Genomic DNA, 17021 nt, shown 5'->3' with positions numbered 1-17021 from the left:
AAACAGACTAGAAAAGGGATGAACTCCCTTTTAAAGCTTCAAAGTGTCCACGTCCTCAAAAAGAATGGAAGTAATTTAGCAGGGCTGCCTTCGTCACCGGAGCCCCTTTGTTGCCAGAGAGGCAGGAGATAAGGACCACATGACCCCGCGCACTGGAGTCTGGGCGGTAGGGAGCGGGGATCCCGCACTTCCTATTGGTCCGGAGGCGCGCGATGACAAGCAGCCCAGGGAACCTCCTGCCGTATAAAGGGGGCTGGTCGTGCATTATTAGTTTAGCATCACGGGCGGCAGGTTTCTGCTAAGTTTGGAGTTACCCATCATCACGACTGCATGCCTGCAGCCCCCAGGTCCTAATCAGCCAGGGTCTGCGTCACAAGGAGTCTGCATGTCTAACAACTAGACATGCTCAGCTTTGTGGATACACGGATTGTGTTGCTGCTCGCAGTAACTTCACACCTAGCAACATGTCAATGTAAGTGTTTTCATCTTTTTTTATGGAACCTAACTCTCGACTCACCCGATGCATCGCAATTTTTTGGGGGCTCCGGAAAACGAAGGGGTTTTACCACGCATAAGGAATTTTAAAGCCTTAATCCCTGCATAATGAAAATGCACATTCGATGGAAAATATCATTTTCCTACGGTTTAAACATCTGTTAAAACGGCAGTGTTTTTACTAAAGGAGGCAACCTGCCATCGTTTTTATTCTCGTCTAGATAATATATATTTGGGGAGGTATAACTATGTCTTATCCGTTTAAAATAGGCAATCACTAATAAACATGTTCGAATAAAGTTATATCCACTTTGGGAAAAGTTCAACATTTTCGTCATGCTTTTACTTGGACTTGGCTGTGGCAGAAAACAAAAGATTCCATTCCCTTGTGTAAATTTAGGGCGTTGTACTAGTTGACTGCAAAAAAAGGCGATTGACCGCCCTCTGGTGGACATAGAGGCAAAAGCAGGGATAACGTCTCGCCACACCAGGGGAAAGTGTACTACCACGAATGCACGGGGAATTCTAGTTTTATTATGGCTTGCTACCCTATGTGTATATGCCAATCATTGTATAATCACAATATGACAACGTTTGTGGGCAAACTGGTCACGCGAGGGGCTGCTATACAAATTATAAGATGAAACATAGCAAATACCAGCAGAGTATATGACTTTTCGAAAGAGTGCATAATGTATCTAAAGGGATGTGTGTTTTAAGAAATGTAATTAAATATATAAGTGTAAGGAGAGCGTCCTCTATAGCTTTACTTTTTAGCAACGCCACAATTTTGTTGAGTGCAAAGTCACTTGCGGACAAAACAGCAGTGCCACTTGCTGGTCGAGATATGCATTAACTGTTCTGACAGGAATATGCTTACAGAAGGAAATGTTCTTTTAGAACAAGCATAACTGAGGTTACTTTATGATATGGAGGTAAATATTGTTATTAAACTGGCGTTGGCTATTTCTATTTTTTTTTTTAAAAAAGGTCTGGTGATGTTCTTGTGTACTATAAAAGAGAACGGCCCTACCAGGCCGTGTCCCTGGCTTTGGCAATTTTGATAAGGTGAGGTAATCAATCAGATTTCTCTTTACTTATCGGAATCTCTGCACTGTTAAGGAGGCGTTTCATGCTAAAAGGCAAGATTGGTTTGAGAGATTGTCACTTGCGCTATGTATTAGGAAGTGATGAACACACCTGTCTATCTGGTGGATTTATAAATCGCAACAGCTGCGCATTGAGTGTCCCAGCGCTTCATGTAAGGCTGTTACTGAGTGGCCTGGAATTAAAACGCGAGTCCGAAAAGCCACGTTTAAAGAAGGCGCCTACTGGTCTGTGGCGCGCTGTGACACAGGGGGCCTTGATAGATAAAAAAAAAACCGGTTGTGGCAAATTTTGAATACGATTTTTGAAATGTCTTCTTGAGCCTTTTAAAACACATATGCAATGACACTATAGTTAACAAATTTGATATAAGCGAATTATCTGGACGTTGCATCTATAAAACGTATAAACTGAAATGCAAGCGACACGTTGCTGATGCTTTGCCTCCCTCTCCTGGCGCGTATAAGGTACCACATCTGTTTTCTTTTTTTGAATGGAAAAGGTGGCACATTGAGAATTGAAGCTGTACAGCCGTGGCACGCGGAGGCCTTTTGAGCATATCTCTCATACTCGAAAGGTGAGGGGAGGTACTAGTGGCGAGGGGAGGAACAAGGAGATCAAGGCGTTCTCTAAGAGAGCAAGACCCCCCTCCTCCATCCACGTCGGCGGGGTTAGATTTCGACCCCATGACCCCAAACTTCCCACGTTGCTCTTTCTTCCTCATACATTCCAAATTACCTTTACAACCGGTGTTCCTCAGTTTTACCCTCCTCTAGTCATAGAACAGTGTGCTGCCTACATGTATACATTATAGTGCAACAAATATATTTCATTAATATAAAATATTTACTATATAATTCCTTTTAGTGCTACTGAATATAAACTAAATGCTTATAGGTGCATGTATGTGTGTGCAGCATATGCATATATTACACATATGTATGTATATATGTCCCCTCCTTTGTATTCATTCCACCTCCTCCTTGTGTGTGTGTGTGTGTGTGTATATATATATATATATATATATATATATATATATATATATATATATATATATATATATAAAATCATTAACATTTTGCATTCGTGTATGTATGTCTGTATATGTGCATTTGTTTGTTGTATATCTACATACACGCACACACACACCCACACACACACACACATATATATATATATATATATATATATATATATATATACATGCATATATTCAGTAGCAAGTAGTCAACATATGCTGTGAGTGAATTAAAAACGTGTGTGTTCATTGGTGTTCATTGGGCTTGTAAAATAATTGTGTGTGGTTGTGTACACACAAGTACGCATACACAAACTCACAGGAAGTTGCATTTGCATATATTTGTGAATATACAGTATATATTTATACATATCTAAACAACACACAGATGTACTGTCAAACGTATACAACTGTATATACGCATACACACATATTCATTTCTTGCATAAATGCAAAACACAGAGATGCATACCAGTCCATTCTCTGGCCAGGATGTTCTCTGTTTATCAGTAGGCATTACCCTTAGTTAGACAACTATCCTAGTAAGGCTGCGTTTAAGAAGCGCTAGAAATCTAGGCCACTCATGATTAAATACAAAAACCCTGCACAATATAGGTGACAATTTTCATGCTACTGTGCCTTATTGAAAAAGGCTCAATCATTAGTTTCTGTTCATAGGAACCAGAAGTCGTGGGATCTAATCACTGCAGTGATTATATCATGATACAATTGCATATGTTTTTGGTTTAACTTGAAAGATATGTAATATAGCCAAATCACGGCCCCAGCTAATATTATTACTACAACACCAATGGATGGGGAATATGTTCTGCTACATTTGGCACCTCACACAGTCATTATAAACACTGCTATCCAATAGGCCCTTCTACAGTCTGCGAACATAGTAAAGTCGACGTCGAAGCTGGCTTTCACTTGCAGGAGTTTTTCGTCAGTTTGTTTGACTTCCCAGGGACTATTTTGCAGTTTATATGGCCATAAATAAACGTGCCTATGGATTTAATTTACATAGATATAGATTGTTTACTAAGAATATCTATTTTTTACAATTATTTTGAGTACAGTATTTTAGAGATGTAAAGTAAGGGAATTGTATGTTTGGTGAATGAAATGCAGCTGGTCTACAGAAAGTTGGAGGTACATTCTACTTATATACTCTTTTCCTTCTCTTTTTCCCTTAATATTTCTTCAAAAGACACAAATGAGGTCAGTATAAGTATTTGCACCCGTTTTTCATTGTTCAACAATGTGGAAATGACTGATCTGCTTATTTTACAAGAACTTAACATATTCAAAGTAGATTTCATGGCCGCGGCCATTTTAAAATCAGCTATTGATGCAAGCCTCAAGGGACTGTCCACAAGTGTGCCCTCCCCAACTTCCTTAGTGGGCTGGTCTTCATGAAAGTCTGCCCTCACACGGGCACTTCAGTATAAAAGGGGGCAATAATGTGGGTAAAGTCCAGGTTTGTCCTAAAGGTAGAAAGAAGAGGTGGGCGATCAGCAGCAACCACATTAGGAGACTGTTGGCTGTTTCTGAACTTTCGGAGGATTATGGCACTCAGCAGGTGTGGTTTTTTTAGTGCATGCACATTTGTGGGGAATTTCTGGGGAAATGATGAACATTAGAGTGCCAATTTAAGTGATCAGGTGTCATATTTTTAGTAGTATTGTTCAACTAGTTTGTTTTCTGTTACTTTGATATGAAGGGCTAACTGAGTGGGTTTACCTAGAAAAATAGACAATACTGTACTAAGATTCATAAAGTAAAATAAGTCATATATTCTCTGCACAGCTTGTTGTTTTGTTTGTTAAAATCTGCAGTGCATTAATGTGCACACTAGGTGCAAACTAAATACTTTCAGCTGTTTTGTGACACTTAGTAACTTGTGCCTTTCACTGTTTTCCTTCCTGTAGGCTCTCAGGGTAAGCACCGTTTCTTTTCAAATCAACATTTAATATTGGTTATGGCACTGTGAAACGTCTGGCACACTGGTTTAATAATGTTAAAATAGACTCTGTGATGGAAAATACTCAGAGAGTCTATCTCGTTCTTAGCTAGTTGTAGAAAAACTTAAAAGGAAGTTATTTTTTGAATGTGTTATTGTAATATCGAGTACCACGAGTTCCCCACACACAGATCTTAGAGGCCTGTAGAGCACTCTTCTCTGCTGATGTGTGAATTGATTTTATCTCTAAATCACACAGCAGCTTAGAGAACCTCTAGAATGAGTGAAAATGCACAGTTCTGCTGTACTGTCGTGAGGGGAGGAGATACAGCTGCATGTAAAATGGGTTCTGTTTTAATGTTGAAAGTAATGTGTTGTATTAAGTTCACTGGTTGGGTGAATCAGTCCAGTAAATATTAATACCATCGAATAGAGAAGAACATTTTTAATCAGATCACTGAATTATTTACTTAAATGATGCTAATGCATGTTTTCTGGCTTCGTGTAGGGGCCAAGAGGAGACAAAGGCCCAGAAGGAGACAGGGTAAGGAATTATGCGCCTCTTCTAAGCCTGTGGTCGCTACTGCTGCACTGAGAACATAACATGAAAGCGTAGAGTCAAGTTTGTTGCAGCTCTGCTCTTTGTTTGTAAAATGTTTATCTTCTATCGTTGCCACTCTGCTGTCAATAAAAGGTGCATCACAACAACAGCACAACTTCACAAATGCATCTAGTCAGACAGGAAAGCATGTTCCAATGTTCTTTGTATGATGGCTGACACAACATATGATGACGTACTTGAATGTGACAACAGGCGCCTGTGTGTTTGTAAGTGTGCAGTGAGATATCAGTACTTTTCGGATATATGGAAGGGAAACGTTGGTTGTAAAAATAGGATCTGGAAGGCAAGCAGCTTGGTTTAGAGCTACCACGTCAAGGCTTAGATTGCCACGTCCTAACACAGAATGCTTATTTGGTTTAGTCTCCAAAGCTGTCTCGTAGAAAGTGCAGAGTACTGCATTGCTTCGTGTCACCTACTTGGATGAGTGGATATGGTCGAGAGTGCCCCTGCTCTACATTTGCCCCGAAAATACATCCAATGTGGCATATATGATGGCAAACCCAACCACCCGCCCCTGTAGTATGTCCACAATACCTTACTTTTCCAGTTCATAGAGCAGATTTGAGCTGATCATGTAACTAAGACGCTAAAATCAAAGACATGAGACCATTTCAATGGTGTCCACTTTGTGTCAGCGTTTATTCTCATTATTAAGCTATACCGCCTGGGGCAGTGACATTTCTGACCATTCCCATTGTGTTTTAGACTATCTATCAGGTTGCATCTTTGTTATCACAACACCGATCGTACAGGGCTTTCTTATCACAGTTCAAGAAGTAAATAAATTGATTCTGTTCCCATTACTTTAAGAAGTTCACAACATTCTATTATTCCGCATGTAATGGTGGCTTTTTGGCCACGCTACCATTTTTTTGTCTTTTTCTGCTTAAAATGTTGTAAGACAGTGTTTTATGTTTGTTTCTAGGGTCCACCCGGAGTCCCAGGCAGAGATGGAGAAGATGGTCCCCCTGGCCCTCCCGGCCCACCTGGACTTGGCGGAGTAAGGCTTCTCTACTAAGTTATGAGTGAAACGGAGTAATTTGTGTCCACCGTTGCACGACCACCAGAATGGCGATTTTTTTTTTCAAAACAAATAATACACAATATCCACCTGCACGTGAAAATGGAGTTTGTTGTTCTGCACCCAAAGCTCGACAGAGACCAGCAGAGGCTTCTTTGCTCCTCTACCATTTCTCCAAAAGCCAATGTGTCTTCTTCAAAGGAAGAGGAACATATGTGGCATCTGTTTCATATCGGTGCAGAGTACACAACATTAGTTTGTATAACATGGGCACACTTTTCATCTTCATGAGAGGGCTCCTCAGTCCATTCTAGAACATTGAAGCACATTTACAGCGCTTAATCTGTAAACAAATAAGTGCATGGCCCAAACGTGTACTTTAGGATCCTTCCCCTGGTATTGCTAAATGCCGGGGTTGTTGAGGTTACCAAGGCTTGATTCCACCTTATGCCTCTTCTTCCCCCACTCTGCACTTCCTTTCTCTTTATCTCATTCCTGCAGGTTCTTTTTCTTCCAAACTTTCTCACTTTCACACTGTGTTCATACTTCCTCCTTTTCCTACCTTCTCTACCCACGTCTCTCTTCCTCTGGGTAATAGCCTTATATAGCCTGATAATGAAAAATAAGCCCTAGCCCAGATACATGAATGGTAGTACCCTCCACCTGCAACCACCTGCAGAAACTAAGCACCCACATGAGGAGCCCCTGGAAAAATTAGACGCTTCTTAAAAGATAAGTCTAAAGAATACCAGGAAAGTACTGGGGAAATATTTTGATTACCCCCGGCTTATATAACAGCAGCTAGAATTTATTGACTTTTTAAAAATTCAAAATGTAAACAAACTTTGCCACAGCCAATATGTCTTGCATTGGCTTCCAGCTTTTTGGCTTTGCCAATGTCTGTTTTGATTTATCATGGTTTTTGCAAAACTTTATTATTCAAGAAGCTGCAGACCCTAATGAATTAAAAAAAAAGGGCTAGAACCAAAAATACCTTTTGATCACACAAAAACACACATTGCCATAGTAGTCCCTGGCAATGAAAGGAACTATCTGGATGCGCTCCTTGTGAACGGTTAAGGTGCAGCCACTAACAGTGAAGTTGTCATTGCTGAAGTGGGCTCACCCATTGCCCCATACTGTATGTAGGCTGTAGTGGGAGGAAGAAAAATTTAACTGAAACTATAACATGCCAATGAATGATAGTGGTTGTCTAAAAGCCCTTTCAAAGAAGGATGTTCTACATATACTTTTAGCAAATTCAAATGGTCATGCCCAATGCAAGACCATAAACTGGTGACATCAAATAAGAATATTTACAATATTTTATTGGTGATGCACTGCATATGGCCTCTTATAATACAGACACATATGCCTACATACTTCCTTAACAGTGGACCATGAGGGCTGGCACCTTATAAAATACTAAACAAATCAATCCATCAATCCAAATCAATCCAAGTAGTGTGCACTGGATTCCAGTCTTAATAATACAATTCAATGTATTTGAAGTCACCCTTCCCAATAACCATGGTTCCCATTGTTTTCATCGATTATCCCTAGCTGGGAGATGTGATGGAAAGGGTTGGCGTAAGTAACCTGAACAGTTGAACCTGATAAATGTAAGAGGAAAGCACATGTACACTGTAGAGGTTTGATCATTATATGGAAAGAACATTTTCCACTTGTACATGACTATCAACAGATTCGCGAACAATGATGGCTACAAGAAAATCAGCCGATCTCACACTGTGATTTACATTGACATTATAGAACATGCTACCTGGTCCCATGCCATGGGGCAAACGCGAGCCTCCGAAGCCATGACTTCCCAGCAGTAAGATAGGCACAACCCAACAGAAGTAGGGCCCTTACTACATGTTACTAACTGGTTTACAAGGTCTTTAATCCTACGAGCAAGCAGCAATGCACAGAAAGTATTGATTTTCGGAATGGAGGCAAATTAGTCTCACCAGGTTTTCCCTATTTCTGCTTGTTTCTTACCTCTTCCCGCTGTTCCCCTCCTCCGCCACCTGTCGCCCCGCCATCCAACCAGGACCTACTTAATGGAGGTAGCAGAGTTACCCCATTGATCAGGTCCTCATGCCAACTCTCTCTTGTGTTCTTCTTTCCAACTTGCCCACAGTACGCGACCCTCTGCTGCCTCTTGACCTGCTGCCCTCTGTTTGTGCCTCCTACTTCTCATTTCTTGCTCTGTTTTGCCTTTTCTGCCCTGTGTTTTGTATTTTCTGATCGTTTTTCTGTCCTTTGTTTTGCTTTTTAGCTCGTTTTTCTGTCCTCTGTTCTTCTCTTTTCTGCTAATTGTGTGCCCTCTCTTTTGCCTTTCCTGCTCGTTTTTCTGTCCTCTGTTTTTCCTTTCCTGCTCGTTTTTCTGCATTCTCTTTTGCCCTTTCTGCTAGTTTTCTTACCCTCTGCTTTGCCCTTTTCTGCGTTTTTCTGCTCTTTTTTCTGCCCTTTGTTTTGCCTTTTCTTCTAATTTTTTATGCCGTTGTGTTGCCTTTTTCTGCTCGATTCTTCCCTCTTTCCACAGTTTTCTCAAGGCCCTGCTCTATTTTGCCTTTCTGCTCGTTTTGCTGCCCCTTCTGCTCTTTTTTTTACCCTCTGTTTTACCCTCTTCTGCTCTGTTCTGCCTTCTGTTCTCATTTTTATGCCACATGTTTTGCCTTTTTCTTCTAATTTTTCTGCCCTCTGTTTTGCCTTTCTCTGTTTGTTTTTTCTCTCATTCCACCGTTATCTCAAGGCCTAGCTTTTCGTAGGAGGCCTCGCACCCCAGTGACCAGATCCTCCCCCTTCCCCCCAGGGGTGACAGTGAAGCACTCTACAAATGCTGATTGATTGATTGACCATAGCAAACAGACAAAATAGGGGAATGTCTTCAAGAATTATTATTTTTTAACAATCTTGGACAATAAAGAAATATACAACAGCACTTAAAAGAACTAGAGTAAATTAGGGTTAAGTAAGACCAGTGCAAAGGAGGAAAAATTGCACAGCCCTAACATTTTGAAGCTAATTGATATCTTGTTCAAGTGCAAGCGAGGAAAAACTGAAAAATGGTTGCTATCAGCAGCTATAGAGAAATACCTCAATATCCAGGTTGACTTTCATACTAAAAGAGAAGAACATGCCTATCCAGGATAAGATAGAATATGAACCATTCTTCCCGACTAGATCTCAGTTAAAATGATTAATTTATGGGAGTCTATTCTGTTCAAGTTCTCATTGTAAGGGTATATAAACCAAGATTGGTTTCAACACATTCTTTGTATCTCATGAGAGTTTCCTGTGTTTTGTTGCTTTGTAGCAAAACACGTTTCACATTCCACATATCCAAATATTTTAAACTGCAGTATATTTGCATTAGTGCTATGCTGTGGAAAATAATGGTGTGCTAGGCCTGTATGTAACCTGACCATCAAGGATCAATCATCCTCTTTCTTGGTGAGTACAGATTTAAATGCTGGAACTATTGCCTTTAATTTGTCTTCTGTGAGCAGCTACAATTTTATCTGGATAGTTCACATTCATAACTGTCCTATTTTACAAAGACATTTGATTTGTAAACTTGCTTGGTTAATTTTTTGTCATGCAAGCAAATGAAGGGGATTGTAGATTAGGCTCAACATCCAACAGACCCCCAGGTAGAGGACAAATCCTTAGTTCTAGAAGTTTCAACATATATTTTGAAGAGGCCTTCATGTTATCACAGTAAAAAGAAAAGATCTATCGCTATAAAATTTCTCCCACGATCTAAGAAAGTTTACAGGTTTGTGCTGGAAATCTAGACAAAGATTCATGCAGCAGATATTCAAATATTTTCCTGGTTCATCTGTTCAGATGTTTTCTCAAGGCCACTGAGCTTCTTTAATTTGTATTTCTCCACTCAGATGGTTTTGATAATCTTGGTCATCTCTGCAATCATGATCTGAGGGTTTTGAGCTCCATTTATAAATTGTTAATCCACACCATAGCAAGATCAATATGTGCTTACTTTCATGCATTTGATTTCAAAATGGGTTATGTTTACCTTCTCTCTGTAAGACTTACCACAGTAGCAAATTCATATATTTACAGTTTTCAGCTGGCCAAGCCATGTATGATTTAATGCAAATTTGTCTACCCTTGACATACGCTGTCCTAGATGTTTTGATACCTACTACAGCCAGTTCAAATTCAAGCACTATGTTCAATCTTCTTCAAGGGTTCTATATCATTGACTACAAATATTCTCAATACATAATCAAGATATACTCACATAGAATGGTTGATATGTATATTAGTGGATTCTTAAAAACAAGCAGTCATCGTAAAGGTTGGTTTAATATCAGGTCCTTTAGAATACAATGAATAGACCAAAGATGAAATCAAGATGATTGAAGCAGAAGGCATATAATGGCTCACTAACAGTCACCAACAGGCAAATATGCCTCTGTTACTGTTAAAACAGATATAAGATATAATATTAATTACAATATTCATTTTCCTTTCAGAACTTTGCTGCTCAATTTGATCCATCCAAAGGAGGAGATCTTGGATCAGGACCAATGGTAAGCAAAACATCCTATTTTGAATAGAGATTTTGTTTAACTAATTTATAGCAATATTCAGTTTCAAGACAAATGCACATTAGCACATGGTGAAAGAAATACGTTGTTATGTTGAGTTGTTATGTTATGCTATATTATGTTGATTTATATAGCACACTAATGAATCAAGATTGGCATCCAGGCACTTGAGTTAAATATGGCAGATGCTGAGAGTCAGTAGCTTACTATGTTGGCTGACTCCAAGATCAATAATCCTGTTATCACATCTATATCCTATTCCGTCCACTCTGCTTAATGCTTGTAAAACTGTGTATTTAGAGATAGATTCCACAGTGTTCTTATCTCAGTCATTATTAACAGCATTCCTAGGAAGTTCATTGTCTGGTATTCCAATTTTGATGACAGTACTAATCATCCCTACATAAATGAATAAAGCTGAAAGCCCCCCCCCCTTTAAAACTGATAACAATCTTTTATATGAACATATGAAATCTAGGTTATCTAGAGCATTATCTCAATGCCGATAGAACCGCCACGGACAGGCCGTCGGTGGCGGTCCTATTGACAAACAGACCTTCGGACCGGCCAACACATTATGGTGCAGGCTGTTGGACCCTTGAATATTGGGGGAAGGACTGCTGCCTCTGACAGGATCTACTGATCCTGCCAGGGTGGCTGTCGTAATTGTGATCCTTAATAGAGGCGATGCCTGCTCAGGCACCGGCATCTGGATCACGATGTCCCTTTCCAAATGCCTTTTCATGGTGGTTCCGCCACCATGAAAAGACAGACGGAAACAGACTGAGTGGCCCAAAGCAGGGAGCTGTCCCCAGTGGGCCACTGCTAAGTGGCTAGGGGGGCACATGTGGTGCCCCCCACACATCCGTGCACCATGTTCCAATCACCACATGGTGCCTGGCACACAGTGCATGGGTGTTTTGTGAAGTGCCTTTTCCTACTGTGGCTTGTGCTAGGGCCCTTTTCCAGGCCACAGCAGAAGCAGCAGTGGAATAAAACATTTTGTGACCGCCTGCAGGGTGGTCATATCGTAAAAGGGCAGGCGAGGCCGCCAACACATTGACGGCGGTCACCTGCCTCTGGAGATGGCAGTCCAACACTCATCCAACGGCCATTGTAATGTGCTCCTTAGTTGGGGAAAACACACATTTTTCCTGTTATACTGCTACTTAAATGATTGTGAAAATAATCTACTTCACTAACAAAGTGCCTGAAATATTATCACTGTAATTTTGTATTACAAACTATATATCTATATATGTTACATGTTATGTATGGGATAAAGTATCCCCTACAATACATTACAAGGATATTTCAAGTCACTGAGGAGTTCCATAAACATATAAAGCGACAAGGCTAAGTTCCTCTGTAAGTTTATTGAACTACACGGTGGCCTGCAATATCATTGTCATATGCAGATGATGCCACTTTATGCCTTATAATACATGGTCACACCATTACCTTTCCCACAAACCACCCAAATTCTTGGTATGTAGCTCTTCCATATGAAAAGGTGCATATTTGCAAGCATGAAAAAAAATATAACGTCTAGTGCATAATTAAATACATCAAAAAAGCTGTGAAGAATTTGTTTCAAGAAGATATTAGACACCGTTTAATACAAGTCAGTTATTTTTTAGAAACGCAGAGTAGCTTGGAATGTGTAGAAACATTCAGAAAAATTAAATCTTTCTACAAGAACCTAAGGATTGAAAAGAATTAAACACGTTGCTACAAATATCTTTTTTCTGGTTGTCACTGTACAGCTAGAAAAACAGAACAGAAAGAAAGAAAAGTCATGTTTTGGTCTATAAACGGATGTATGACATTACAACGCATGCTTTTACCACGCATGCCTTTACAACGCGGTTTTACAACGAAAACCTTTACAACGCATAGCGCTTTGGGGTGCTGGATAGTGAATAGTTTAATTTACTATTCCAACTCCAGTCCCCGTGGACACTAGGGAAGGTGTTGGATAGTAAATTAAACCTATTCCCTATCCTAGAGCGCCCCCCAGCGCAATGAGTTGTAATGGTTTACGTTGTAAAAGTTGCGTCGTAAAGGCACTGCGTGGTAAAAGTTGCGTTGTAAAGGATGTTTCCCCTATAAACATCTGCGTCAATTATGCACTGTTACTTGAACTGCCTTTTTCCTCAGCTTCTGGCTCAAGCAGCAGGCATTGTGTAAATGATTACATTGAATTTAAATGAATTGAATTGAATTGCTTTGTGACGTCAGAACTCAAATGTATTAAGTTAGTTCAGATGAGTTTTGACATCTTTTCTTTATAATCGGTGACTGGTTGACTAAACATCATTGTGAAAGTGTAAGCAACAAAAAACTAATTATCATGTATAAAGGAATCAGAAGGTTCAGGAAAAACACAAATTCACTTAAAATTCACCATTTTGCATTAGTTATTACATTTGTGGTCTTTAATAACAACTTCCATCATCATGCTGCTGTCGTTTGAAATTTGCCATTAATGCCCTGTGCTAGCTGCCAACATACATATGCATGTATGTTTGCAAGCAATAATATAAAGTCTATAACACAACTTATGATTATATCTATGGAGAGCTATTTATGTGCCAGATAACAGTTGCATGTGAACTTTGATATTTAGAGGCTGTTACACAGACAGGACACTTTGTTGTGCTATAGTCCTATCATGGCACACATAGGGATCTTCATACACGAAAATGCTCCAGGTCATTGATGGAGAAAGAGACAGGAAGAACAACTCCATCTCATTGCACACATTCTGATCAAGGTGCTATAACAGTCAAAAGTCATTCTTTTGTGGATCTGCCTCTTAAGGGCCGTCCAGATTAAACTCCTAGCCCAAATCCTCTCTGAATTTCAACACATGTAACCAAAGGCATGTTTCAGGGTTATTTCACTGGATTGACTCACTGGGCTTGCTTTTGTTCTTTTTGGAAAGGGACATTGATTAGAAGTGCAGAAGTGCTGATTGTTCAACAACACAGCTAAAACTAATTTGCACATGGTTGCTTCTTAATCTGAAAAAGAGCTATGACATTGGAACATAGTGCGTTCAGATGAATTGGCAAGAGAGGTCCCTCATCTCTTTGCAATTTATCTACTGAAATAAATAGAACAGGTTCAATTTGAAGGCCCTGGAGGCATTCCTGAATGTGTTAATAAGTTGTTGTTTTTCGACCAGCTCTTAATTTGCCCCTCCCAAACGAAAGTTAATCTGGAATTGTCTTCATGTTACTTAAAAGCTTCTTGGGCTGATGAATGTCACATGACTTAAGGTATCCTCTCTCGATGCAAACTTGTAAAGTCAGAGTGAAATTATTTGTGTCATTCAAAATTGAAGCACATTTCTAAATCAGAAGTTGGAGCATTCGAAAAATCTAATTCTATGTATGAGGGCAGTCGGTGGAGTTTTTATTTGTATTCTGGTATTTTTAGGTCAATTTGTCCTATTAGAAATTGAGGACCAACAAGCACCAGAATGGTAAGAAAAAAACACCAAGACTGATGAGTCACTCACACATGGAGTAAGAAGTTACTCAGATCTCCAGTTAAGTCAATATTAAAAGTGCTTTACTTCTCAGTACAAATTCCATGGGAGAGTTGTTGTTTTGCTAAAATTAAACCAGAAAATAGTATATGGTAACTAGGACAATTATCATTGGCCCATGCATTAAAGACATTAAAGGAAACATCATTGTCTATAACATCAGCTTTCACCTTATGCAGTTTCTGCACACAATCTGGAGTGTTTAAAGTGTTTACCATTTCTAGTATGACTACAAACAAAGTACTCTTTTCTTCTAAGCTCCCTTTAAAGGTTTCCCAACTGCTTAAAACATATGAGATAGTACTGTGTAAAGTTCAGAAAGAAGGTTTACTCTATAATAAACTAACAACTTCAATCTTTCAATTTGACAGTAACTGTTCTCTAGTACCCTCCGGGGAATTTGTGATTACAATGACTTCCTGTTAACAATATCCATAACAGAGGCCCATTTTAGAATTCGGGACTTCCCAGAGTAATACTGTAGCAACACTGACGAGTTGAGAAGGCTGAGACGGGTATGTAAAAAGGCAGAAAGGAAGTGGCGTACGAACTATCTAGAGGGGGATAAACAGGAACTAAAACTGGTACAGGGCAAATATAAGAAGCTGATCCTGGAGTGTAAAGCAGCTTTCTATGCCAACTCTATCCTACAAGCCCCCAACAGCACAAAAGAGCTATTCAAAATAGTCAGGGAGCTTTCCGCCCCAGCCTGTCTTGGTAACAAGATCATTGCATCACAGGACCTCTGCAATAAAATAGCGGGCCACTTTACAGAGAAAGTGGCAAAGATTGTCAACAGGTTCCAAGGTCACGATCTCGATGATCCCTCCTCACCAAAGGCGGTAGCAAATGCACACCAGTTAGTCACTTTGGAAAGGTTTCCAGGCCTTAATGAGTGTACATTCAACAGCTTGATACATAGTGTACCCTCGGGCTCACCGGAAGACCCTATGCCGGTAAAAATCTGGAAGGCATTTGGGCTTCCAACCCTCCCATGGCTGCAGCGTATCTGTAATCAGTCCATCGAGGTGGGCTCGGTCCCGGATGGCTGGAAACAGGCGGTGGTGACACCCTTGTTAAAAAAAAACTCGCTGGACCCCTCTAAGCCGGAGAGTTATAGACCCATTTCCCTGCTGCCCTTCCCAATTAAAATCCTGGAACGAGCAGTGGGTGGGTCTCTATCTGGCTTCCTGGAGGAAAATCAGCGGCTAGACATAGATCAATTTGGATTCCGCCCAGCACATGGGACGGAGTCCGCACTGACTCTGATGCTGGATAAACTGAGAATGCGGGCCGACAACGGGAATGTCACGCTGTAAGTGCTTCTCGATATGTCGGCCGCATTCGATACGGTAAACCACTCCATCCTGCTAGAAAGACTGGAGAGTATGGAGGTGCGGGGATGTGCACTACAGTGGCTGCGGTCCTACCTCTCAGGGCGACAGCAGGTGGTCACATTGGCACCCTTCTCCGCTTATAAGACGCCAATAGCCCACGGGGTCCCCCAGGGGTCGGCCATCAGCCCCATCCTGTTTAATGTATATTTACAGCCACTACTTCCCCTTATTAAATCATTTGGGGTAGAGGTAGTGAATTACGCAGACGACACGCAGCTGGCTTTCTCCCTGGAAGGGAAAAACGCAGTCCCGATGGAAACATTCCAAGAATGTATGCGACAGACAGCAAGCTGGCTCCGGAAGAACTCCCTACAGTTCAACGGGGAGAAAACAGAGGTGCTGTACTGCGCCCCAGCAGGGCTAACTCAGCACCTACCGAGGGAGTTCAGGCTGACTCCGAAGGAAGAGCCAGTGCCCCCGTCTGACACAATAAGAAACTTAGGGGTCCTGCTCGACAAAAATTTACAAATGGAGTCACAGGCCAATAGGATAGCTGGCCTGTGCTTCGGTCTCTTGTGGATGCTGCGCCGACTCCTCCCAATTCTCCCGGATGATAAGCGGTCGTTGGTGGTGAGAAGCATTGTGATGAGCAGGCTGGACTACTGTAACTCTCTGTACCTGGGGGCCCCTCAGTTTGTCATCGACAGGTTGCAGAGAGTACAGTCGGCAGCAGCCAAGTTGGCTCTAAAGAGGAATCGCAGTGCCTTGTCATCCCAAGCTTTACGGGACCTGCATTGGCTGCCGGTTAAAGAGAGGATACTATTTAAGTCTCTATACATGGTATTCAAGGCAACACATGACTTGGGACCAGTCCCACTGCAGGGTTGCTTCTCCTGGTACCGGCCACAGAGACAGCTCCGCTCGGCTGGTGCTGGTCTGCTGGAAGTCCCAAGATTCAAGCGGACCATGCTGGGGGGCAGGGCTTTCCAGGTGGTTGCGGCACGCCTGTGGAATGAGCTTCCTCTGAGTATCAGACGGAGTGAGTCCCTCATGAGTTTCAGAGTTAATCTGAAAACCTGGCTCTTTCCGACCTGCTAGGGTTTCCTTGTGCTCACGTCCTTCCATCCGAGGATGCTGGTGTAAAATCTAAAGCGCCAGGATACCCGTAGGGTGACAGCATGCGCTATATAAGTACCACATACAATACAATACAATATATATTTCAGGTATGCCACATTATCCAACAGAGATAGGAAAGGAAAACGCAGTTCAGAACACAAATTAATTTGAACACACTTACTTTGGGCTACATC

The 17021-nt window shown here is 41.0% G+C and overlaps 1 protein-coding gene across 1 annotated transcript in view; it reads left to right on the top strand.

Moving 5' to 3' along the window:
• The first annotated feature begins 276 nt into the window (after positions 1-276).
• COL1A2 (collagen type I alpha 2 chain) overlaps positions 277-17021 on the top strand; it is a 73194-nt gene continuing 56449 nt past the window's right edge. Inside the window, exons 1-5 of the mRNA XM_078663741.1 lie at positions 277-472; positions 3151-3170; positions 5095-5130; positions 6134-6208; positions 10741-10797. Of these exons, the coding sequence (XP_078519867.1) occupies positions 403-472; positions 3151-3170; positions 5095-5130; positions 6134-6208; positions 10741-10797 (258 nt within the window). The 5' untranslated portion in view covers positions 277-402. The remainder of the gene's footprint in view (positions 473-3150; positions 3171-5094; positions 5131-6133; positions 6209-10740; positions 10798-17021) is intronic.

Source organism: Lissotriton helveticus, chromosome 10, assembly GCF_964261635.1.
Source record: "Lissotriton helveticus chromosome 10, aLisHel1.1, whole genome shotgun sequence".
Classification (NCBI taxonomy): domain Eukaryota; kingdom Metazoa; phylum Chordata; class Amphibia; order Caudata; family Salamandridae; genus Lissotriton; species Lissotriton helveticus.
This window is presented reverse-complemented; position numbering and strand designations above follow the sequence as displayed.